We start from the raw sequence: 23,977 nt of genomic DNA on the forward strand, positions 1-23,977 counted from the left end.
GAAAGCACCATCTAAGTGCTATATATTGTTACAGAGGTCATTCTGATTCCAAGCAAGGCATTCATGTTCCCAAGTAGGTTCCTCTATAAAAACCCCATTTTTCACATGCGCTACATATGTAAAATATCCATCGCACAGACTAAAACTTTCCATGCTTGGTGTATGTCTGGTGGTGAATTTTCATGGAAGGGAGGGAACAGCAGCCTAAGATCTCCCCCCTCCCCCCCCACTCTAGAAGTCCATCTCTGAGGCACAAGTAGAATGTACCACTGGAGGAACTTAAAGGCTGTGATCCTAATTTGTAGGAGTGACAAACTGAAGATTGTAAGGCAATCGTGATGTACAGCCACAGAGACTAAAGGGTCCAAAAGAAACATGTCAAAATTGATAATTACCACAGCCCTATCCACTTCATCTACCCTCTCTAACGAGGGTGACTGCAGTCTACCTCTTGCATTAGCTCAGTAGTGACAGTTTCACATGTACTCACTGTGCAGGGGAATTTTAGAACGCAGTATAAATAGCTAACCACCTCATACACTTCACCAGATGATCAAAGCCCACCACAATACCTGTGTTTTCTTGAAAGGAGAGAGGGTCCAAAAAGACAGGAAGAAGAATCGCTTTTTAATATACAAAATGGTTTTGGCCTGGGAACAGTTACAATTAGGTTTCTTTCCTCTATTCACTGGTGCAAGGAAGGTACTTAAAAGGCAATAGAGAACCACACCGCCTCCCGAAACAAATTTTTGTGCACAAACTATGTCCAGCAGGGACTCTGTCATGGTGTACAGCGATTTGGAAGGTGTTATCTCAAATGTATTTAATGAGATCGCATCCTCCCCCCACTTTTGAAAATGTTTCATGGATTATGTGGGCTACGCTGGACCTCCAATCTTACACCCCTGGGAAGTCAACGTTTAAAGCTTTACTTGACAGAGCTGTCAGAGCTAGTTGATAGTGTCTCTGTTTACACTCCCTCTCAAAGTGTGAGTCTTTTCCCAGAGCCTGATTATTTTCAAGAAAATAGAAGCTACATCACTGAATCTTTTAATACATACAAGAGTAATTAGGATGCTGGCTGCAATGTCAAGCAGATGGCATTCATTTACAACATTTATGCATCTGTCTGTTTGAAAGATATGAGACCACAAATACCTAGAATTACAGGAGAGATTCAGACACATTTTTCAATTTTATTCTTAATGGGAGAGCAACAACATCTCAACTTATCACATCTTCCAGGGAAAACAGACAGGGATTATAGCATTTATGGTACTAAACACTGCCACAGAGTTCACTTGGCGTAGTTGTTGTGATATTCCTGATTCCAGCTACTGTTGCAGGGTCATCACTAGAACAATCAGCACTAATAGAAGGGGAAAATAATTGGAACTGAAGCACAGACCATAAGATGAGCAACAGTGTCAGGCTGGTACTGTATATCATTTGTAAAACAGAGTATTATAAATGGAGCTGGAACCAGGCAATATTAAGTAAAAACATGATTAAAGTATCTCTGATGGTCTTCTGGGAGAGCAAAAAAGTCAATTCAAGCATAAAACTCAATACCTTCCAAAAGAAGAAAATAAAATTCACCAAGTGAATCAACTTTTCCTTTGGATACATAGATCTGAAATAGTAGTACAATTCACAGTGGCATAAAGTTCTCAGATTGCTTGTGTGCTTGAAAATATCTCATCAGTAAAAAAATACCAGAGAGCTGGGGGCAAAACCCTTTCTCTGAATTCTGTACATGGACAAATGCACATGGGATCAGCAGGCATCAGGTCATAGGATCCATGGGAAACCAGCAGTATTGCAGAGCCATAGATCACAGGTCAGGGGATGAGGGGTAAGAATAGTAAGGCCCATTTTCCTGTGATAAAGAAATGAGAAGTTAACTAAATGTGTCTCCCAACTCTCAAGTGCATGCAACTGAGGGATGAAAAGGAGGCATAATTAAATAAACATTCTTGACCACCCCCTCATATCCTAGTACAGTACCATCCAAACTTCACCTACCTGAGAAATGCAATGGCAACTTGCTGGGAGCCTGAAAATTGCTTGGTCCTGATTTGAACATAGATCACAGCTGCTTTAGCCTAAATCCAAAGCCGTGGCCTATCAAGACTGCAAATGCCAGCATGTAATGTGGTCAGTAAACCCCTCAAGATGGCACACTGCCTACAGACACATGCAGTGTCTGTTCATCTGTATTTAAAGTGAGGGCAAAGGTGGGTCAAAATGACACTGAGTCACATTTGTCCTGCACTTTGGGGAGAAGTCCAGGAGGAAGAAAGGACTAAGACAGCCAAGAGCAGTTCCTCCTCTCCACTCCCTTTCCCTAATGTGTGTGTTAATTTGGGGCTGGGAAGAGGAAACAAAATTTGAAGGCCATGAAACAATACAAGACAACACAAAGCAGCGGGATGGCAGACAGCAACAATCCTCTGTGCGTCAGGTTTTAGGTTAGTTAACTTCTCAGAATATTACAGGAAACTGTTAATAGCACCATACAGCTACTCGATAAGCTATGGAAAACTGAAAGCTTAGGGAGACTGTCAGGAGATAAGCAAGGTGAGGGAGAGAAGCAAGCAGAGAGAATAAGAGACGTGAATACTTCTAAGATCCGCACCTGTAGGGCACCTAGGATTCAAGAAGAGGCAGACCAGCCATACCTCTGCATCCAAGTTAATGGACACAATCTGCTTCATCAAAGAGAGTGCTCTTCCCCAAGAAAAGCAGACCATAGTGACCCTAATCTTCATTATGGAGGTGTGGGCCCATGAGGACTACAGGTCTGCAATCCAGGCTGCTCAGATCAATGTGGAGTACTGCATGCTGCATCTCCATTTGGTTACTGATTAGGTTGGTTACAATCGTCTTCATTTAATACAAACTTGGTGTGGTCCTCGGCTAGGCAAAGAGTGGTGTCCCTAATTTACACACAAAAAACATAAGAGAAGCCTCTACTGGAATAAAGGGCTGCTTCTGGGCCAAACCCTCTCCTCAGAGATTGATGTAGAAAAGACTAATATGGGACAACTGACTGTTTCTATGAAGTCTAAAAAGAGCTGTTAGTCTCCCCAGCAATCCATCTAGACTTCCTTTTAAGAGGGGTGAAGATGACTTGTTCAAGTCTGCTTCACAAAGCTGTAAGACATTCAACAACTGTGCTTGGGAGCATAAACAGATGCTTATCACCTGAAGTCACTTACCCTGGCATCGTATTCAAGGACAAAAGGGGGGAAGTCAATCTGTTCTGGGGGTATGGCTGTGAACAATTGCTGAAGGTTTTCCACATAGTGGATTTTGTCCTTTAGCCCTGAGACGGTAAAGGTTGTGAAAAACCATGTTGAGACCTAAACATAGAAAAGAAAAGAATTAAACTGATGCCATTTCTGAGTCTTCAAGTTCAACATATTATTTTGTACTCGTATAAACCAATCAAGCTTCAGCATTGTAAGTGCGAGCACACAACAATAAAGCATAGTCCACTTCAATTGCTAGTCTAGCAAGCTGTTACTTGCACTACAGAGTAGTGCTTTCAAACTCCAGACTGACATTTTTCTTAATTCTACACCCCCATATTGCTGCATGGCATTGGTGTCTATTTACTCCTTCCCATTCTGCTATTTCCAAAACTCTGCACATTACAATTAGTTTCCTCACTTCCAGATTAGTCAGATCAATCTCTTTCCTTGCCTTGGTTTTAATGCCTGTTAGCACCATTTTTTCTAGGGCAATTTAGAAAAAAAAGTGACCTTCAGTTGTCCCAATAGATAGATACTGATAGACACGTCCTCTCTGTTCTGGGTATTTGTTTTCCTCTCTCCTATACACTACATCTGCTCAAATGGCAACAGAACTGACTTACAACTGTTGCCCAAAACCCTAGTCTTAATTTTAGGTCCTAACCTTGAGTCTCCTTCAGATCTTTTTATAACAGGACACAATGTAGAGCAGGTAACTCAGCTTTGTCTTCCCACATGTAAATCAGATAGGGAATTACCAGCCAGGTGTTGTTTGTTAAGGCCTATTAGTGTGGGCAACTGCTCTACATGTATTGAAATTATTTCTGGGAGGAGAAGAGGATGATTTCAAACCACACTTTTAGAGCACAATGTAAAACTGTAAATTTCAACCAATCTTCCCATTCAGACACCACAGCACATCCCATTCTCCCAACACAGAGTAAGTCCAGGCCCTGCTGACTGGAGGAGACAGATCTGTGTGTATGTACACTACTGAATACAGTAATTTGTTCTGGGGAATTTTTTTACCCTGTCTCAAACTTGTAGTCCAGGGGCCATTTCGTCCCTCACCTTGCAATATCTCAGCCATTCCATTTGTTCAGCTATGTACTGAATACAAAGCATAATTCCCTTTGGACTACAAAAGCCACGTAGTAACTACCTTTAGAATATATAAGTCAGGATCACCAATGTGGCAAATGCAGTTTGTTCGATCTAGCAGGGGAAATCATGTGAAGGCACATTGAACAGAACTGAAATTTGGCAGCAATTGAAAGCTTTGCATTGAGAGAAGAGAGCAACTTCTAATGAGAGTTGGAAGTTGCTAACGCAAACAAACGAACGGCAGGCCCTGGATTGTTTTCAGTTGTGTTGGAGAAGAGGGGGAGTAGAGAGAGAAGCCTGAAAATGGTTTTCCTTTCACATTTTGTTTCTTGAACTATAGCAGAGTTTCCTTTTAGTTTCCTGCACTGGCATCAAGCATGTCAACAGAAACACAGAGGTGTGGCACGAGTGAGTTCGTGTAGTGCTGCTGCAATTTACGGAATGGAAAAAATCTGACAGAATGGTGGATTAAAAATAAAAAGATATTTCGTATGTAAATGTCCGTCCCAAACAGATCATCTTTAGTTGAAGCTCAACATTTGAGCTGAGGGAAGCAAATAGCGTCCTTGAAAAGTACAGTGTCCTCATTCTTAAAAAGTACAACCAGATTGGGAGGTTGAGTGTGTGCATGCATGTAGTGGGAGGGAGAAGCAATTGGAATGAGCTGTGTTTTAAGACTGATATTTTATGATGTACCAAGGCTAGAATCAGAGCGTATACACTACTAGAAAGCGGAGGTGACCAGTTTTCCCACTGACATTCAGATTTGCTATTAGTTCTGATGGTGAGAGACCTCTGACCCGAAAACTGGCACTTGATCCCTCACTCTAACCAAGTGTTTTTGTCACTGGTCTGAACATAGCAGATTTCAAATCTTGCACCATGGTAATTTTCACTCCCTGACAACAGGAGAGGATGGAGCATCGAAACAATGAAGTTAAGTTCAGACAGTCAATATGCAGAAGCATAATTGATTACACTGAATGCAATGGTAGCAATAAAATAATATCCAAGAATATAGTATTTTGGGGGGATAAATAGAGGACTTCTCTCTCTCCAGTGCAGTCACCTTCCCGCAGCACCAGACTCTTGAGCAGACCATTGAATGCTCACATCGGAGCAGGAATAAAGAAAACAGGATTAGTCTAGCTGCCTTTTTGCGTACAATGGATTACTCAGCATTAGCCAATCACACACTGCTTTAATTACCCTCTGTTTTGGGGATCACTGCTGTGCTCTCACATCTGCAAACTTAGTTTAGAGCAACATGTTCTATAAAAAGCCACTAGCCTTACAATGCACATAATTTAAAACAGTTTCTCTTCTCAAATGAAACAAAGAATGTTGGTTGGCAGAATAAACTATGTTCATGGCCCCTACAAAACAAGCACAGCTCTGGTCCGCCAAGACTCATGATAAAAACCTCTAGAGCCCAGCAGGCCTAGAAATAGTGTACAGAAATACAACAGATGGCAGCCATCAAGTATGCCAGAATTCAGTACAGCAATAACATTGATTATTTACATTACAGATTTAAGAACTGAAATACAATGCAGAGATGTGTAAGAGGAGGGCACTGAGGGATGGGATGGGGGAAAGCTTACAAGCAAAGAGCTCCTGTTCTTGAGCTTGAGAAATAGTGTCCTACCCCAGGAACATTGAAAAGCAAAGCAGAGAGAAACATGCACTTCAGAAGGCATCTAAGCAATTTAGATCTTATGGGACTCTCCTGGCTCAGAGACTGCAAAGACCATGTGAGTCAAGCAATCTCCTACTGGCTACTTCTCATCTCACACTCCATAAGGAGATACATTCTCCTTCAATAGCCAGCAGCAGGCCCCATGAGCTCTCTCTTGTAAACAAATGCTCTCCTTGCAGGGGTAAAGTTGGGGAAGGATAAGGAGATTAGGCAGAAGACAATGGAGAGACATGAAAACAGATTACAGTCTGAAGAAACCACCCCCCAAAAAACATTTAAGTCAAAGACAAGAAGCCCAGAAGATATTATTAAGGCCAGTGAAAGAGCAGTGTCATTCTAATGACACCTTCTGCTTGGAGCAATGGCATTTACAGGCTCCAGAGGGAACTTTATCCAGATATCTTCAGGTGCACGGCAGGTTGCCAGGATGAAGGGCCTGAAGGCTGGGGTTTCTTGGACGTCCAGCATAAGAGAAGGTAAAGGGAAAATTGGTAAAGCTATTGACAATAAAATGATTAGCATTCCTTTAACATATATCAATGAGAACAGAATCTCCAGAATTCTTGGACACCAGATCTGAAGCCTCCAGAAAATTCAGCCCTGGCTCTTCTCCATTGTTTTCTCCCTGTTCTCCTTACCTCTGCTCAACTTTACTCATGTAAGAAGTGGTGTTGGGCTGGTAATTCAATGGGGGGGGGCATTTTCCCTCCAAGTCAGTACAGACTGAAAACCTCTGCACGATGTTGTGGGTGGGGACAGTGCTGCTGGAGGTATTGTCTTTTGCATGTCCTGCAAAACTGAGGCTCTGATTAACATTAAAGATCCCACAACATTTTTTCCTTGCAGCAATGTTTCTCTACGATGTCTGGCTGGTGACCAAAGCAAAAATTGTCACTATTGTCTTGTCATTGGTATTCTCTAGTAAATGTAACAATAAGTCTATATAATAATATCAACTAACTCTTTATATGGCACTTTTCACCTGCAGATCTCAAAGCACTTCACAATTATTATTACTGTGTGTCTGATTTGAGAGGTTGACTGAGAATAATTTGATCTTTATAGGTAAGGGAGTGAGATTTTCTTTGTTTTAGATTGTAACAAAAATTTCGCTGCCTTAGGGCCCTGGATTGTCTTTTGTGCCCCCTCCCTTCGGGGTTTGTGATCCAATTGTTGAGAAACCCTGCCTTAGAATACTAGCTTGGTCAAATTCCATCTTTGTTTAATTCCATTTTACTTCCCTATATTTCCTCTGGCTGAAAGGCCGCTAAAGTAGCAGAACTGCATTCTGGAATTTGAAGCAAGGGAGGACACTTGGCATTTTTCTCTGCATGCTAATCTCCAATATGTTCTTCCTGCTTGTAGCTATTTCAGAACACTGCTGCAGTCTCTGACAAGAAACCTAAAGACTTGGGCAGGCTTTTTATTTACTTCACAAGCAAGATCTGTGCATGGCTATTTCCACTTGAAACCTCTAGATTTTTTTTTTGTTCTACACGTGAATTCTGATAGGTCTGAAAGGGAAAGAGGACTACAGGCCACCACAACATTCACTTCCTTGACAACAGTTTATCACACTGTGCTACAAAGTCATGAGACCGCCTTGTCAATCTTCTCCTGGTGCTGGCCAAGATGGCCAGCCATCTATCCAGGAGAAGGAAGCTGAACGGGAGGGAGCGCTCTGCGGCAGTGGGGTCTATTTCTGTTCCTTTATCCGATCATGCCTCTGAGCAGAGTTTCTCTGGGCGGTGTCCACTGACTCCTTACATGCCTTTGAGGAGCAGTGGGTGCTGTCTAGGACTCTCTGTTCGGTGTCCCCCCTGGATTTTTGACTTCTTTCCCAATCCGGTTTTTCTTTCTCGTTGTCCTCATAAATCACTAGTAGCCTGGACTAAATGGTTCCACCCCCTTAGCTGAGGGGGCGGGTCTACACCCACCCATCCTGGTGCTACTACCTCACGGCAGAAGTTCTACAAACAAACAGTCTTCTTTACTACACAACCCTGATTCATCCCTACAGCAGGTCCATCCTGTGCAGTGATTGAGGCAGGGGTCCTGTGTGAAAAAATAGTATGTGATCATGTAATTAAAGATGGCATCATAATGCATATGCACAGGAGGCTGAATTAAGGTTGCACACGCAATCTTAATTCTGGGATTTCCTAACTTTTAAGTACTTGAATTAGCAATCTTAATAATAGTCTTTTAATAGTTTTTTGTGTGCATGTAAATGGGCCATCTTGATTATCACTACAAAAGTTTTTCTCTTGCTGATAACAGCGCATTGTAATTAATTAGCCTCTTACAGTTTGTATGGCAACTTCCACCTTCTCTCTCTCTGTGTGTGGATGTATCTCTCTCTCTCTCTTTTTACTATATGTTCCATTCTACGCATCCGATGAAGTGGACTGTAGCCCACGAAAGCTTATGCTGTGATAAATTTGTTAGTCTCTAAGGTGCCATAAGTACTCTGTTCTTTTTGCAGATACAGACTAACATGGCTGCTACTCTGAAACCTGCAATTTTCTAGTTTTTTAAAAAAGCAATATGAAAAAATTGAATTCCATCTTGTGGAACCATACTGACAATGACATGGTTCATCAGCAGGTTGCACCCTTTACATGCACTGCTCAGAGTTCTGCCACTTGATCTAACAGAACAACTCATAGCAATAGTAGGACGAGCACTAGAAGGGGAATGAGACACTTTGCCCGGAGAGTTCACAGATGACAGAGTAATAGTGAGATTCAGAGATCTTGCATTCCACTACAGGCTTGGGCAGGAAGTGTGCTCTAATACAGTGGTTCTCAACCAGGGGTCTGTGGCCCCCTGGGAGGACACGAGCAGGTTTCAGGGGGTCTGCCAAGCATGGCTAGCGTTAGATTCGCTAGTACCCAGGGCAGAAAGGCAAAGCCCCACTGTGTGGGGCTGCAGCCCAGGGCCCCGAGCCCCACCACCCAGGTCTAAAGCCAAATCCTGAGCAACTTAGCTTTGCGGTGCCCTTTGTGGCATGGGGCCCCAGACAACTGCCCTGCTTGCTACCCGCTAACACCGACCAGTTGTTGTGGCACAGCTGGGCCAGGAAATTTTTATACCATGTTGGCTGGGGCCTCAGAAAGAAAAAGGTTGAGAACCCTGCATGGTCACAGACCCTTTTGCCTGTTTACATGAAGCGTGACCCCTTTTGCTCTATTCCCTCCAATTTATCTCAGTCCTGTCTCTTTACCACCCCCTGGTTCTTCATCCCAGTCCTGTTTTCTTCACCTCAGGCTATTCATATCAGTTCCAGTCTCCTTGCCCCAGCAAGTCTTAGTTTCACCCCTCTGGACTCTACATTTCAGTCCCAGTGTCGCCAACCCCTCAACTTGTCCTCTGTTTCCTTTGCCCCATCATTCCCAGCTCCCCCACCCAAAAAGCACCTCATCCATTTTATCCCCACAACTCTGGCCTCCACTCAACCCACCACCCACTGTGGCTCCCAGCCCCAATCCACCATGCCCAGACTCCTCATCCAATCTCAGCATCCCTCTCCCGCACCCCCAATTCCTTGGCCTTGTCTCTTTGCCCAGCCAATCCCAGTTTTCCCTCTGTACCACGGATCATCATCAGATCTGTCTTCCCTTTGCACTCACCTCCTTCCTCTGCCTCACTAGTTCTCAGGTCCAGTCTGTCTCCTTGCCCAGTCAGTCACTGCTTCTCCTCTTCTGCTTCTCTTCCAGGCTGCCAGTCCCAGTCTCCACCTCCCTGCACTTAGGCTTCTTGTCCCTATCTACTCCCACCAGTCTAGCTCTGGTTCCCCCTGCATTAAAGCACAGGACACAGAATCGTGGCACTCTGTTCAGATGCCTGGAATAAGAATGGCCTGCTGTAGCCCAGAGCTACAACTGCAGGGAGCATGCCCAGTGTGGACAGACACTTTAGGGAATTTATCTGCTAAAAATCTAACAAGTCTCTACTGAGCATGTGAACTGTACTTTTCCAAAGGCCTATGTGGCCAAATTTTCACAGGGACAGCAAAGGCACATCCCTGACACAAAGGACACCTCCCTGCTCAATTTCAATCCCTGCTCCAAAGCATAAAGTTTTCAGAACTTTTAAAAGAAAAGGTAACTAGAAGTTTTAAATATGGGCAAAACAATGGATTTTTCAAACCTCATTCTCAAACAGTTGAACCATTTTGGGTGAAATTTTCAACAAACAAAACAAAAAAAACCCAACAACAACCCAAAACCAACCAAACAAAAAACACAACAAATCATGAGGCAGATACGGGGCATGGAAAATTTCATCCCAAATGATTTAATTTTGGCAAAGTTATAAGCAACTGAAAACAGGGTTTTTTAAAAGGGAAGTATCAGGCAACCTTAAGAGGAGGCAGCACTATCAGCCCCACCTATCATAAAATGACCAGATGAGTCAGCCAGTTTTATTTTTAACATAGATGTCAGGGACACAAGGACTACAGTTCCAAACATGCAATGCTGCAAATTAATCTGACTGGAATGCTGATGGGATCAAGATGGGACAATGCATACTGGGACACAGTCTGCTCTGAGCACATCTTCATATTAAAGACAGGGCACTCATAGGCCACACACTGACCAGGTCTGCTGTAAACCCTAAATCTAATCGTTCATACTGTTCTTATCAGCAGGATATCTGAGTGCTGTCTTACTGTTGCAGGAAATGACAACCTATTCAGTGTTCACAAACTAAACCATTAATTAGCACAAACTATGGAATTAACCACCTACCTCAACCTTCTGGTCAGCAGGCATCGCCATTAGCCCAATATGCTTTGTGTTCATCCCCAAGTAAGGAAAAAAAACACAACACAACAAAACCTCAGAGGTTTCAGAATGTTAACTAAGCGATGGTCAGAAGGCTGACTATCCATGCAATTTGTGGTACAGAATGGAGGCTTTTACAAAAAGCTGCTCTTTGGGATGGACAACTACCCAAATGGATGAGGGAAGAGAAGGGCTGATGGCTACACTGGCATGGAATTAATAAGTTCATTCTAGTACAATATTTGACAAGTGTAAAGAACTATATAAATGGTGGTGGTATTAATAAAATGAAATCAAGGAACCACCAGAGTTGTTTGCCCAACTCATAACCTCAGTAAAATCACGTACATTCCTCTACCATGTTTCAACTTATTGAAATTGCAGGGATGCACCCAAGCAGAATAAAACACATTTCCGATGGAATCTGGCCTGGACCTTGGGGACCACACGCCTACTCTTACTCCTATTTTACATAAAATGACAAAGGCTCTCTAATGAAGATGGCAGGTCAGGCCCGTAGTCTGACATCTAATTCGAAAGTGCAAGCATGTAAGATGTTAGTTAGGGCCACTGCTGCCACTTTAGCGCCTTCCAAGCAGAATACCCTGATTACTGTTTTGATCCACAGCTGAGAAAAAGGAAGAGAAGCAGCACCACCTTCTGGTTGCCTCTAGAGACCATAGAGCAAAGCAGCAACATGTCCTTTTGAAGAGGTTAGAAAAATCCACAGGAAATAAAAAGTTGAAGCCTTGCTTAGGCCTCCCCAAAAGAAATTCTTCTTCCCTTTTCCACCTTATTATTTTATATTACAAACCAGGATCCTGACTGAGCCCATTGCTAGCTCATCACTGCTACTCAGTTTTTTGGAAAAGACCAGGACACAGGCAGTGGGAGACTCATCTACAGGTTAATGGGTTTGAATGTGACCCAGGCAAGCAGTTACCACAGCAAATATGAAGGCTATTTGGTGGCCTATGTGAAATTAATGATTAGGTCTCTATCAGCTGTGCTGTGTGTTCCTGAGCTGACCTAAGGCCAACAAGAGGGGAGGCAGGCAGGCAGGCAATCTCAGTGGAGGCCAAATAATGGCCATGGAAATCAAGTTTTCCCCCTCTGCCTCTTGAATACCCACATCAGATCAGGTTTGAGGCACACTGGTGATGAGGTGCATGTGTGTGAATCTTGCACTGACACTGCTTTTGTACCATAACTGTCCTTGGGAGTAAAAAATGCCCATGTGGTGAACCACAAAGAGAAAAAGATTCAAGTTTCTGGGTTCACATAGCTGAATGTCATATTTCACGCCAGAGAGCAGGAGAAAGGACTAATGCCTCTTTTCTTTGAGCTAAATGTGGTCTCAAAGCTTTAAATTTTGTTAGAGGACACCACACAGACATGTACCCCAACCACCTGTGACACTGATCAGCTTCATTCTCAGCCTCTCAAGACAACTATTCCAGTTTATCAGACTAGGACCTCTGCTGTAACAGCTAATGTCTGCATCCATTCAGTACCTTAATCATGAGGCTCTGTGCCATTGTTCATTCATGTGCACTAACCATCAATGCAACGTGACTTAATAGCAACCTGAGAGATGAAGCGTCACTGCAGGTCAGAGCACACATAGTAAAATGGGAAGTGAGCAGTAGTGGTACACAGGGGCCCAGCACAGAGGCTCATCATTAAGGTAGGAAGGGAAAGGCTAGTGTAGCAGCCACATAAGCCAGAAATAATAGTACACAAATGTGTACTAGCTCTTGGAAAACACTTATCTAGCAGATATGGCCTAGTGTTTTGAAGTCTCTCTCTCTCATGACTTCTCCCCTTATACTATAATTTTATGCCCTATTTTATTTCAGAAGTCTGCATTCTTGGCCTTTGGTACAGTATACTTCACCTTTGAGCGAAATGTTGGGTGGACGAAGTACACTGCCTTCAAATTTCTCTTGTACCTGGTTTAAAGAAGAAAGTGACGCTTGTTAAAAAAAAAAAAAAAAAAAAAAAAAAAGTAATGAGCTCATCCTATTAAATTCAGCCAAAATCACAGCTTAAAGCGTTTGGAGACATTTGCCCACTTGTGCATAAGTGCTTGTGGGGCTAACCCTGACCCATAGCATTCAAATCCAGGTCAAAGGGCAGCTGCCCTAAGAAAAAGCGAGGCAAAGGAAGCGAAAAGTTTCCCTGCATCTCTAGATAAATCCTATCAGATCCTCCAGTCCATCGTGCAGACAAAGAAGGTTACACATTAGTTACAACTGTTAGCGCGGACTATACGTCTCCTCCAGCAAAATGGATGGAGCATCCCAGTGAACAATACTGTCTTTTGGAAACACAACCTTTAGAGGCGGATGGAATGAGCTCACATAAAATATATGGGCACAAACACGCCTGCCTTCACTATTGATCGATATGCAACAGGCAGGGATTGCAGAGACCAGTATATTACACAAGCATGCAAGAACTAGAATCTCCTGTTGAACTGAGGCACTCACAAGTTACAATAAGCATTACAGAAATTCCTAGAAATTTGTTTAAATGGTTTGATTCAGAGCAGGAAAGGAAACAGGCCTTTCTTCCTAATCTCTACTGGTTTTGTTAGACACCTGGGTCTATTGGCCCCTGTGAAATTCTTCCCAGCAATCCTTTAGCTATGGAAGCTAACTGGATAAAGGGTCTGTCTTAAAGGCTTTTTTGGGGAGAGGAGTAGAGGAGAAGGGTTTCATTTCCTACTCATAACACTCACTTGATGTCAACGACGTCATACAGTTTCTTCAGGAAGTCGGAGTCCAGGTGATTGTAATCACTAGTGAGCGTGTGGAAGTATACTATGACATACTCCTTCACTGCAATATGGTCCATGACATGGATGAAGTACAAGAGTGCCTGAGGAAGACATTTATATTTTCAGGAGAAAAATCTGTCACAGTCCCATTCTGTGCGAACAGATTTCCTTCTAACACTAATATTATTCAGACCAAAAGCCTTAAGACAAGCTGATATTATATTTTAATTATAAAAACATGATGCAACACTGAAGTCTTAAACACTGGTTCAAAAATATTGTCTGGTGATTTCTACAACCAACCTTTACTCTGCTCCATGCCCCTAACCTCCACATACTTTGTGTGGGGAACAGGATCCCTGGCATTTTACATGTGCAAGAAACAAGTTTGCTCACTGCACCTCACTTCTTCAGAGTCTCCAGCTACAGAAGCACCTTTACATCTCTTGGGAAGGAAAGGGCGGGTGTGTGTGTGGGGCGCCCTACACTACACTGCTAAAGAACGGCCATACCGGGTCAGACCAATGGTCCATCTAGCCCAGTATCCTGTCTTCCAGAAGTGGCCAATGCCAGGCGCCAATGCTTCCCTAAAGAGAATCTAGTCACTTCCCTAGAAAAGTTTCTACCAGAAAATCTTCATATGCAAAGTTTTAGATAGGATATATTTTCATGTTAAAGTATCTATGCAAGCAGTTTGTACATAATCTGCTGTATAGGAAGATTTCTGCATAGACACACCCCTCTAGAGATATCCTGCTAAAGTTAGTGCTGAGGGTACAGTATGAGATAGTTGTACTTAATAGAAACTGCCTTTCAACCTTAACTAAAGAATCACTGCCACAGCTCTATAATTTTATATGAAGATTTTACCTTTTCCATGTCTATCAGAGTTACAGGAATATTCCTTCCAACTACCACCATCACTGTGCGACCACAATTATCCACACCTACAGAATAAAATGAGCACCACAAGCTTTTTATCTTTGAATAACATTCATAAAGAAGTCTGAGTTTTTGAAACTCACCCTGTAACTCAGGGGCAGCTAACTACAAGCATTCTACAATGTCATTAACTCGCATTCTTAATAGGAGATGGAGTGCAGAGACTACTGCTCCCATTACATAGTACTCATTTTGATCTAAACAGAAGGATGCCTTGCACCTGGAAATAGTAGTCTTTAATACAGAGTTGCACTCCTTGAAGAGGGAGGCTGCAATCAATAACCCTGGACGTTCCAGCGATTTACTGACATAGCCCCTACTGTTTAGAAGGCTCCACTTTCAGCTTTATCACTACCAAAAGGGTATGTTGTTCTGGACATAACACTTATAACAGGTACCACATCCTGAAACGACTGCAATCACATTAGCATAAAGGGGCTTCATATATTTAAGTTCTTATTGACGCAGACATGAGCGACTTAGCTACAGTTGCTTAATTTAGATAGTATGTTTACAATGTGAAACATGGTATTAATTCCTTGAAAGGTATAATATACACCCCCCCCCCCCAACAGGTAGCTGAATACATTGTAGATTTCTTTGATGGGAGTTTTCTCCATGATGTTTATATATACATGGGGAAGAAGAGTTAGAAAACCAGAGTGTAGGGTGGGGGGAATCAAATGCCATCTAGCCTGTGTGTAAATATAAGCACATTGTAAAATAATCTAGAAAGTTACTTTAATCAGTAGCTACTAGGACTGGTTTTTTTTTTGGTAAGAAGAGTACACTTCTTTGTAGCTATAGATGGAGGTTATTTGACCTTTTAAAGGAGTTTTACAGGTTAAATATCTGGTATGTGAGGCATAATTGACTTAAGCCAATGACTGTACAGATTCAAAACCTCTAATAATGCTTCTAGCAAGAATGTTCCTGTACTTTGACAAGTGTAATAATTATATTTCATCTGCCACATCCCTACCAAATACTACCAAATACTAAATAACATTCATTCACTGAACCTGTCATCTCAACTCCCTCTTCTCAGTTTGTTGCTGCTGTTGCCCTCTGATCATTACCGGGAAGCTGATTTGGAGTGTACAATATAGGAAGGCTTTCAAGGCAGAACAAGAGGAATCCTTCTCTATAGTAATTAAGTGGACATATCTGTGATTCTTGGTTAATTGATCTAGATTTATGACATGGTATGGAAACCAGGCAAACCATACTGTCCCTAACTTTGCATGGGAAGATGGATTGGACTGCACAAGACTGGATGGTCTAAACCTTATTTCCCTTGGGTTAAGCACAGTTCAAGTCCACTGGAGCTTTACTTGCTTACTTTAAATTTGTTCCTTACCCACCTTTCAACACCTAGTAGCACTGGGAACTCTGAATTCTGGGATTATCTCACACTCCCACCATCCCCTCATAGAATTAGTAACCACTAACCAGGACACTCATCTAACAAATACAGAGGGCCAGGAGCATGGTGACTGGAATGAAAAAGCTGGAAAACAGGATATTGGCCTGGAAGGGACCTCCTGGGTCAGAGTCCAGTCCCCCTGATATCACGGCAACCCCATCATATAATCCTGTTTACAGATTTATCAAGTTCCATTTTAAAATCAGTTAGGTTGTTTGACCTCGCCACTCCTACTGGAAGACTGTTCCAGAACTCGCTCCTCTGATGATCAGGAACCTTCTAACTTCCAGTCCCAATTTATTCATGGCCAGCTTATACCCATTTGTTAATGTGCCAATAATGTACATTAGTTTAAACAGCTCTCCTCCCTCTCGTGTTTTTCCACTGAGGTATTTATACAGAGCAATCAGTTCCCCTTCTTGGCTTTTGTTCTGCTACACTAGGCAAGCCAAGGTCTTTGAGTCTCCTCTGCATTTCTCTGATCACCCTAGTAGCCCTTCTCTGCATTTGGTCCAGTCTGAATTCCTCTCAAACATGGTGACCAGAATTGTACATAGTATTCCAGATGAGGTCTTACCAATACTTTGTACAAATGGCATCAATACTTCTCTCTCTTTACTGGAAATACCTCACCTGATATATCCTAGGATCATACCTGCCCTTCTCAGGGCTGCATTATATTGGTGGCTCAATCATCCTGTGATCAACTAATACACCAGGGCTTTCTCCTCTACAGTTTTTTCCAACTGATGAGCCCCCCAGCTTATAGCAGAAATTCTTATTGGTCCCTCAGTGAATGACCTTGCACTTTGTAGTATTAAATTTCACCCCATTTCTATTGCTCTGGTCCTCAAGGTCATCCAATTCTTCCTGTATAATACTCCAACCCTCCTCTGCATTGATGAGGCCTTCCAACATGGTCATCAGCAAACTTCGTTAGCACGTTCCTACCTTTTCTGACAAGGTCGCTATGAAAATAGTAATGAAGATTGGTCCCAAGATAAACCTTGAGGCTCTTCACTAGTAACTTCCCTCCAGACTGACAGTTCTCATTTCAGCATAACCTGTTGCCTTCTCCACTTCAACTAGCTCTTTGCCCACCTTATATTTTTATATTAAGCCCTCATATTTTCCCTCTCAATTACTAATACCCCAATAAACACAGCAGATGCCAGCTCTTGAGCTCGGCTTTAGAGATCTTTGCATTCAGGAACCCACTTGAATTTGTAGATGCAGATTTTCTATGATGGATGTCAAATTACTTATGGTTAGAGCCTGTGTGGATACTAAATTTGTATCTGCATCCAATCCGCAAACATGGTCCGCAGATATCCACAGATTTGTAGGGCTCTACTTATGGTCCCAGTTCATCACATCTCATTCTAGCTTCCATATGCCACAGGTCTTGTTTGGCTGTAGTCTGCCTGGCACTGAAGTAGGACAGACTTTTTAATCTGTCATTAGATTAAAACACTTGCTCAGGCTTCATCCCATGAGGCTTCCTTCACACAAAGGTAAAAATAGCCATTCCATTTCCTACTGGTGAGTCTATGAGAAACAGCCTTTGGGATCTTGAACTCACCTGTCTGATACAAGGCTTTGAGAGAAGCAACATCAGACAGGTCTTCAGCTCTTGCCTGACACAGCCAGCGATTGTAACTAAAAAAGTCAAACACACACATTGGGTCAGAGTGGTCTGTCTCTTTCATCTGTGTTAGAAAGCATGAAGATCAGCCTGGAAAAAACAGAGGAGCTGGATCTGCTACACTTAGTGTTATAGAACGGTCAACATTGCAATCTTTTGAGTAAGGAAGCTGCTTCCAAAGTGCTTCAATGGGGAGTGTTTGAAAATAAAGGAATATTGACTGTTGTCTAGTTATGTTGTTGGTTACTTTGCTCAAAATTTTCTCTTTCCTTCAACTTCAAAAGCATAGGAGGAAAAAGAGTTTATTAGGTGCCCAGGATTCAAAAGGGCATGAGTTGTGAAACAGGTGTGCCTGTTTTAGAAAGACAGACTAGGCTCAGTTACTGAAAGCTATGATGGAACTGTGCCATCTAGTGGTAAACAGGCAGTACAACTGTTCCAATGTGTCTAGGTCAGAGGTCCCCAAAGTGTGGGGTGTCCCCACTGCAGCCTGGCTTTTGCTCTGCTTCCACCCCTGGCCTCGGCTACTCCAGGGATCTAGAATGAAACTAGGCCTTGTCCATGCTTTCCTGCTAACAGATTGCAAGTTTGTGTGACATGGAAAGAGGTCATTAAGGATCTTTCCCAGAGTCACAGGCCTAGCTAAGACATGCATATAGAGAAACAGGCAACGTGTTCTCACTTTCTCTGATGCTGTTTCTGCAGTGCTGCCTCCGACAACTGTCCCTGAAGAATGAGGCGCCTCTGCTTATCAACATCTCCCTCCATGCGGGCAAATGCGTGGGAACCAATGAATGAAATATCTGCTTCCAGCCCCTCCTCATCCGAGTTATCTGCAATGGAAGCATGGGTGAGGAAGCTGTAAGGAAGCCAGAGCTCAAACTACATACAAGAGAACCACAATAATGAACATGGGACTGTTTCATCATGACAATGCATCAAAAAGACACAACCAAGTCACAAGGTGACTGTAGCCACGACACAAAAAAAAAAAAAAAGACACCATGTTATGATGCACAAATTTTCTGTGGTTCCATTTGGTAGGCCAATGACCTCTATTGAACTTAGTATGGAGTTGAGAACAAGGAACTCCTGAAACCTAATCTTAGCTCTGTTAGCGACTTAGTCTGCAACCTTGGGCAAATCAATCCCACTTGCCCCTAGCCTCAACCAGTAGAGTGATAACAATGAACTATTTCCAGTGTCACTCCAATGTTTATAAAGTGTCTTGAAAATACATTTGCTTTGTATACGCTAAAAGTATTTTCTCCAGCTCTTAAACTAGAGGTCAGCCTAGATAACGGCCTCCTTCTGGGCTTAGCATCTATAAATCTATAAACTGAATGCCATGGCGACTGCAGACATGCATCCTTGGAACAAATGGTTTGGCCCTGTCTACTCTAAGGGACAAAAAAAAACAAACAAACACAAACACAACACAAAACCAAAACCAAAACCAAAAACCAAAAACCAAACAGATCTGTAATTCACCACTAGGTGCAGCTCCACCTACGATAATGCTGGAAGCTGTCTAATAGACAGGGCTTGGATGTTACCACCAGATCACCTAACCCTGATCAGAGCAGACTTTCATGAGATGGTGGTAAAAATGCCTGAACTTAGGTGATTTCAGGAGAGAGACTGTTGAAGTTTCCAGCCCCTCCTCAACCCCGACCCTATCCATTTTAATTACTAGGAGAGCCGATTTCCCAGTCATCTCAGACTAGTGCAATGCATCAGAATGAGGGGCATTGGCGGGGTGGGAGGGAAAATCTGAGCATAGGCCTCTGGCTCATCCTTTTGCTCCTGTGTCAGCAGAGGTGGAGATAGTTGCTTAGACAGTTGGTTAGACCCAGAGACAGCCACATCCTATTCTTTGGACAGAAAAAGTGTGATGTTGAGAGGGGAAGAGGAATTCCCAGGACTTGGAGGACTCTGAAGGACTGGGACGGAAAGGAACAAACAATTTTTTTCTCAAAAGGTACGTACTTAGAGCAGACTTCCCACTCTTAGGCCCATGTTTCCAGAATATGACTCGAGGGAACTTTCAGAGGGAGAGAGGCTAACTATTTCCCTGCCCCAGCAGCTGGTGGTGCATGACTGACTCTGATGAGCAGTAATGACCAGTACTTGCCTCTAGTCAGAGACTTGAGGGAAAAAGTGACAGAAGAAAAAGACAGTTTCTTTATCTGGGTCACTAAAGCAGTTTCTTGCTGCTCATTCAGGAGCCACATCAAAAAGGACAGAGAACCTGGGGTGAGATGCAGAGAGCTGTCATGGCTCGGAGTGATCAGACTGAGTGAGAACATCTGATAGACTGTCCACGACCATCTGCAGCAGGAATGGGAGTCAACTCTACCTCATTACCCACCATTCAATGTCTCATCCCCATCAGGCTGTCTTGTTGCTAACTCAAACTCTATTTGTGTCCCTGACTTTTCTTTACCATTGTCAAACTTCACAAGCCTTCCACCCATCATCATCTCCTCTTCCTCCTCTCCCACGTCTGACATCCAGGCTGCCGTCCTTTCCAATCCCTCCTTATGAAGAGCTTCCTCCACTGAGCCTCTACCAACTTTGTTTCACAATGCTCATTTCCTCACGGACAGCCTCCTCATTGTCTTCTATCTGCACTGTTTTTTTTGTGTGCTGTATCAAACATAATTAAACCAAATTCCTTGGGGCAGGAACCATGTCTTGTGTATGTTTCAGCCAGACAGGACCTGCAAGGATTGTGTTTCTTTTTGCACGAGGTTCATCAGGCCCTTCCTACCACACAGAAAAGGGTGGAAAGCTGTCTCTCCATCACATCCTCCAACCACCTCCCACATACAAAGGGAGAGAGCAGAAGTTACTGCTGTAGAATCCAGGCAGCTGCCTGAGCAGGACAGGCAGGGTAAAATCTCATTCTGAAGATTCTCTCCATTGGGTACACTACATCTAAAATATGACAGGTTTCAGAGTAACAGCCGTGTTAGTCTGTATTCGCAAAAAGAAAAGGAGTACTTGTGGCACCTTAGAGACTAACCAATTTATTTGAGCATTTATTTGCTCAAATAAATTGGTTAGTCTCTAAGGTGCCACAAGTACTCCTTTTCTTTTTTCATCTAAAATATGGGATTCATAATTCTCTGTGCGTGCTCCCTGGTTTTCCTTGGCTTTTGTGCCAATATTTCAAGGTTGAATTATAACTCACCATCTGGAGCACCTGGTTTTTCACTGATCCTGATCTGTCGCTCTGGTACTACTGGCTCCCCTTCTGAATTGCCAATATCTGCAGGAAGGCACGGTAAGGAATGACATTCTTCTTCCAATGACCTTGGAAAATACAGAGGCAGCAGCTTCTGGTAAGTGGCCTACAAATGACAGAAAGTTTGAGAAGGCCTTGCAGGCATCCCCATTCTTCAGAGACAGCTAGAAACTACTTTTCTATACAGCCACAGAAAAACCTGTAACTCTGTAAAGGGGGCAGGAGGATAATGGATCGCTCTCCTAGGTACTTTCAAGTCAGTTGCATTACTCTTCCTTTCTTCCACTGAGTTTTTGCCAAAAACAAGAGGATAAAAGAAGTCAGCCTCAGCTTTACAGGGGTTTTAAATATATTTTAAATGTCTATTAATCGCAGTTAACTTATCTGATTAACTCCAAAAATTGTGATTAATCACACTGTTAAACGATAGAATACCAATTGAAATTTATGAAATATTTTGGATATTTTTTACATTTTAATAGATATTGTATTCTGTGTTGTAAGTGAAATCAAAGTATAGATTTTCATTACAAATATTTGCACTGCAAAAATGATAAACAAAAGAAATAGTATTTTTCAATTCACCTCATACAAGTATTGTAGTGCAATCTCTTTGTCGTGAAAGTACAACTTACAAATGTAGATTGTTTTGTTACATAATTGCACTCAAAAACAAAATGTAAAACTTCAGAGCCTACAAGTCCACTCAATCCTCCTCCTTGTTCAGCCAATCGCTGAACACAAACAGGTTTGTTTATATTTACAAGAGCTAATGCTGTCCTCTTCTTATTTACAATGTCACCTGAAAGTGAGAAGAGACATTTGCATGGCACTTTTGTAGCCGGCATTGCAAGGTATTTACATGCTAGATATGCTAAATATGCATATGCCCCTTCATGCTTCGGCCACCATTCCAGAGGACATGTTTCCATGCTGATGACGCTTGTTAAAAAAATAATGCGTTAATTAAATTTGTGACTGAACTCCTTGGGAGAGAACTGTATGTCCCCTGCTGTTTTACCCGCATTCTGCCATATTTTCCTTGTAATCAGGGCTTTGGAGTGAAGCCAGGAGCTGGAGCGCAGAGCAGTGGAGCTGCAGATTTTTGCCTGGAGCTGGAGTGGAGCCGGAGCACAGAAAATATTGACTGCTCCATTTTTTTTTCATTCTCAATCCAAAATGAATGATATTTAGCAAGGAAGTCCTAAAGGTGCCAAAAAGTTTCAGATTGTATAACAATTGATATTAACATCTACTTTACCACTTTACGTAATATGTCAGTTATTCTCACTTCGGCCAAAATCAAGATTTAATGTGCAGATACAAAATTACGAAGTTTTTTGGAGATATGTTTTATTAAAGAATCAGATAATTATCAGACATCCGGCAACACTGTAGACTGCTCCCATCCTTGTGCCAAGGTTAGGCGAGTACGTACTTGCGTAGATTAGACAGACAGTTAGATTAGTATGTGTTGATAAAAAGAAAAGGAGTACTTGTGGCAACTTAGAGACTAACAAATTTATTTGAGCATAAGCTTTTGTGAGCTACAGCTCACTTCATCAGATGCATGTGTTGATACTTCTTTTGTAAGGGTTGATCAATGACATGCGCTGAGTGCTGCGATTACGGAAAAGTGTGATGCAACATTTAAGAAATCACAAACTGGTATATTGCAAAAAAAAATAATGTTTTTGTTTCTGGATATATTAAGATATCGCAAGAGATATTAACCACTTAAGCTCATTTCTCACACGGGCTCCCGTTACTGGTACATTTGTTCATTTGTACATGCTCCCGTATCACTCTGGCGGACTTATTTTATATGTCATCTGTTCAACGGTCTTTTGGTAGCGTTGTTTGTAATTTTAAATTTACTGAAAAAGTCACGTGCAGCAGGCATATAAATATACAGTAAACATTTTTGCATAAATTAGGAATGATTTTTGGGATATATCCAGAGTGATTGGAAAATGTCCAACACAACTTTGGGGGTGAATCCTTAGGTCATTTTAAGAAAAAACGTTTCTGTGAACGCTTGTCATAAAATTCTTCCTAAGGGAGCGACAGTCCCTTCAAGGAAGTGATGAAAAGTTAATTTCTGATTAATATCTCAAAAATGCTTTAACATAGAGTAATGAAATTATGTGTCTTAGCGTTAGTATGTGCTACCATATTATATTATCCAAAATTATTTAAACCATAGGTTTCAGAGTAGCAGCGGTGTTAGTCTGTATTCGCAAAAAGAAAAGGAGTACTTGTGGCACCTTAGAGACTAACCCATTTATTTGAGCATAAGCTTTTGTGAGCTACAGCTCACTTCATCGGACGCATTCAGTGGAAAATACAGTATTTTCCACTGAATGCGTCCGATGAAGTGATTTTCCACTGAATGCATCCGATGAAGTGAGCTGTAGCTCACAAAAGCTTATGCTCAAATAAATTGGTTAGTCTCTAAGGTGCCACAAGTCCTCCTTTTCTATTTAAACTATAGGCATCCTGAATGGGCGGTTGGTCATTTTTATTTCATATTTCAAGAAAGGCTTGTCGTCGACTGCCCCGGCTACGAGAGGTAATATTAGGTTACATAATGAGTTAATAATTTTTGGTTATTATTTATTAATATTAATACTTTTCTTGCAGTTTTAATAAAGTAACATGTTAAAATATTAAAATATACTTTAATAATAATTTTTTGAAAAAAGAAAATGTGATCATTTTTGTCCAGAAAATCCAAATAAATTCAAAGTACCTTAAGTGGTTAAGATATCACATTATTAAAAAAAAATGTAATGCTTTTGTTCATTGCTTTCCAAAGATCATAACAAGAAACGTTTGGATGCAGTAGCAGCACAAGAAGATTTGGCCATGGCTTCAACAACAAAAAATAAATCAAATCTGCCCTCCATGATTGATAGCCGATATACAGAAAAGGATCAACACGATGTCTTTACTTTTGAATTTGAAAAGCCCAAATTGGGGCTTTTGGGAAAAGCAAAGAAGAAATTGGCAATGTGCAAGGTGGAAAAAGAAGTGAATGGCGAGATCAAACCATGTAGCTTCAAGACAAATGAAGCAAGTG

The 23,977-nt window shown here is 42.0% G+C and overlaps 1 protein-coding gene across 3 annotated transcripts in view; it reads right to left on the reverse strand.

The window, feature by feature from the left end:
* Nucleotides 1-606: 606 nt before the first annotated feature.
* The window catches only part of GDAP2 (ganglioside induced differentiation associated protein 2), a 44,534-nt gene continuing 21,163 nt past the window's right edge, over nucleotides 607-23,977 (reverse strand). For all 3 annotated transcript variants that reach the window (XM_084611113.1, XM_084611115.1, XM_084611114.1), the window contains exons 7-14: nucleotides 20,842-21,001; nucleotides 18,328-18,478; nucleotides 17,583-17,659; nucleotides 14,503-14,579; nucleotides 13,594-13,733; nucleotides 12,748-12,802; nucleotides 3,222-3,365; nucleotides 607-1,879 (exon numbers count right to left, since the gene is read on the reverse strand). In XM_084611113.1, the coding sequence (XP_084467239.1) occupies nucleotides 1,835-1,879; nucleotides 3,222-3,365; nucleotides 12,748-12,802; nucleotides 13,594-13,733; nucleotides 14,503-14,579; nucleotides 17,583-17,659; nucleotides 18,328-18,478; nucleotides 20,842-21,001 (849 nt within the window). In that variant the 3' untranslated portion in view covers nucleotides 607-1,834. The remainder of the gene's footprint in view (nucleotides 1,880-3,221; nucleotides 3,366-12,747; nucleotides 12,803-13,593; nucleotides 13,734-14,502; nucleotides 14,580-17,582; nucleotides 17,660-18,327; nucleotides 18,479-20,841; nucleotides 21,002-23,977) is intronic.

The sequence above is a fragment of the Lepidochelys olivacea genome, assembly GCF_965140295.1.
Source record: "Lepidochelys olivacea isolate rLepOli2 genome assembly, chromosome: 1".
Lineage (NCBI taxonomy): Eukaryota > Metazoa > Chordata > Testudines > Cheloniidae > Lepidochelys > Lepidochelys olivacea.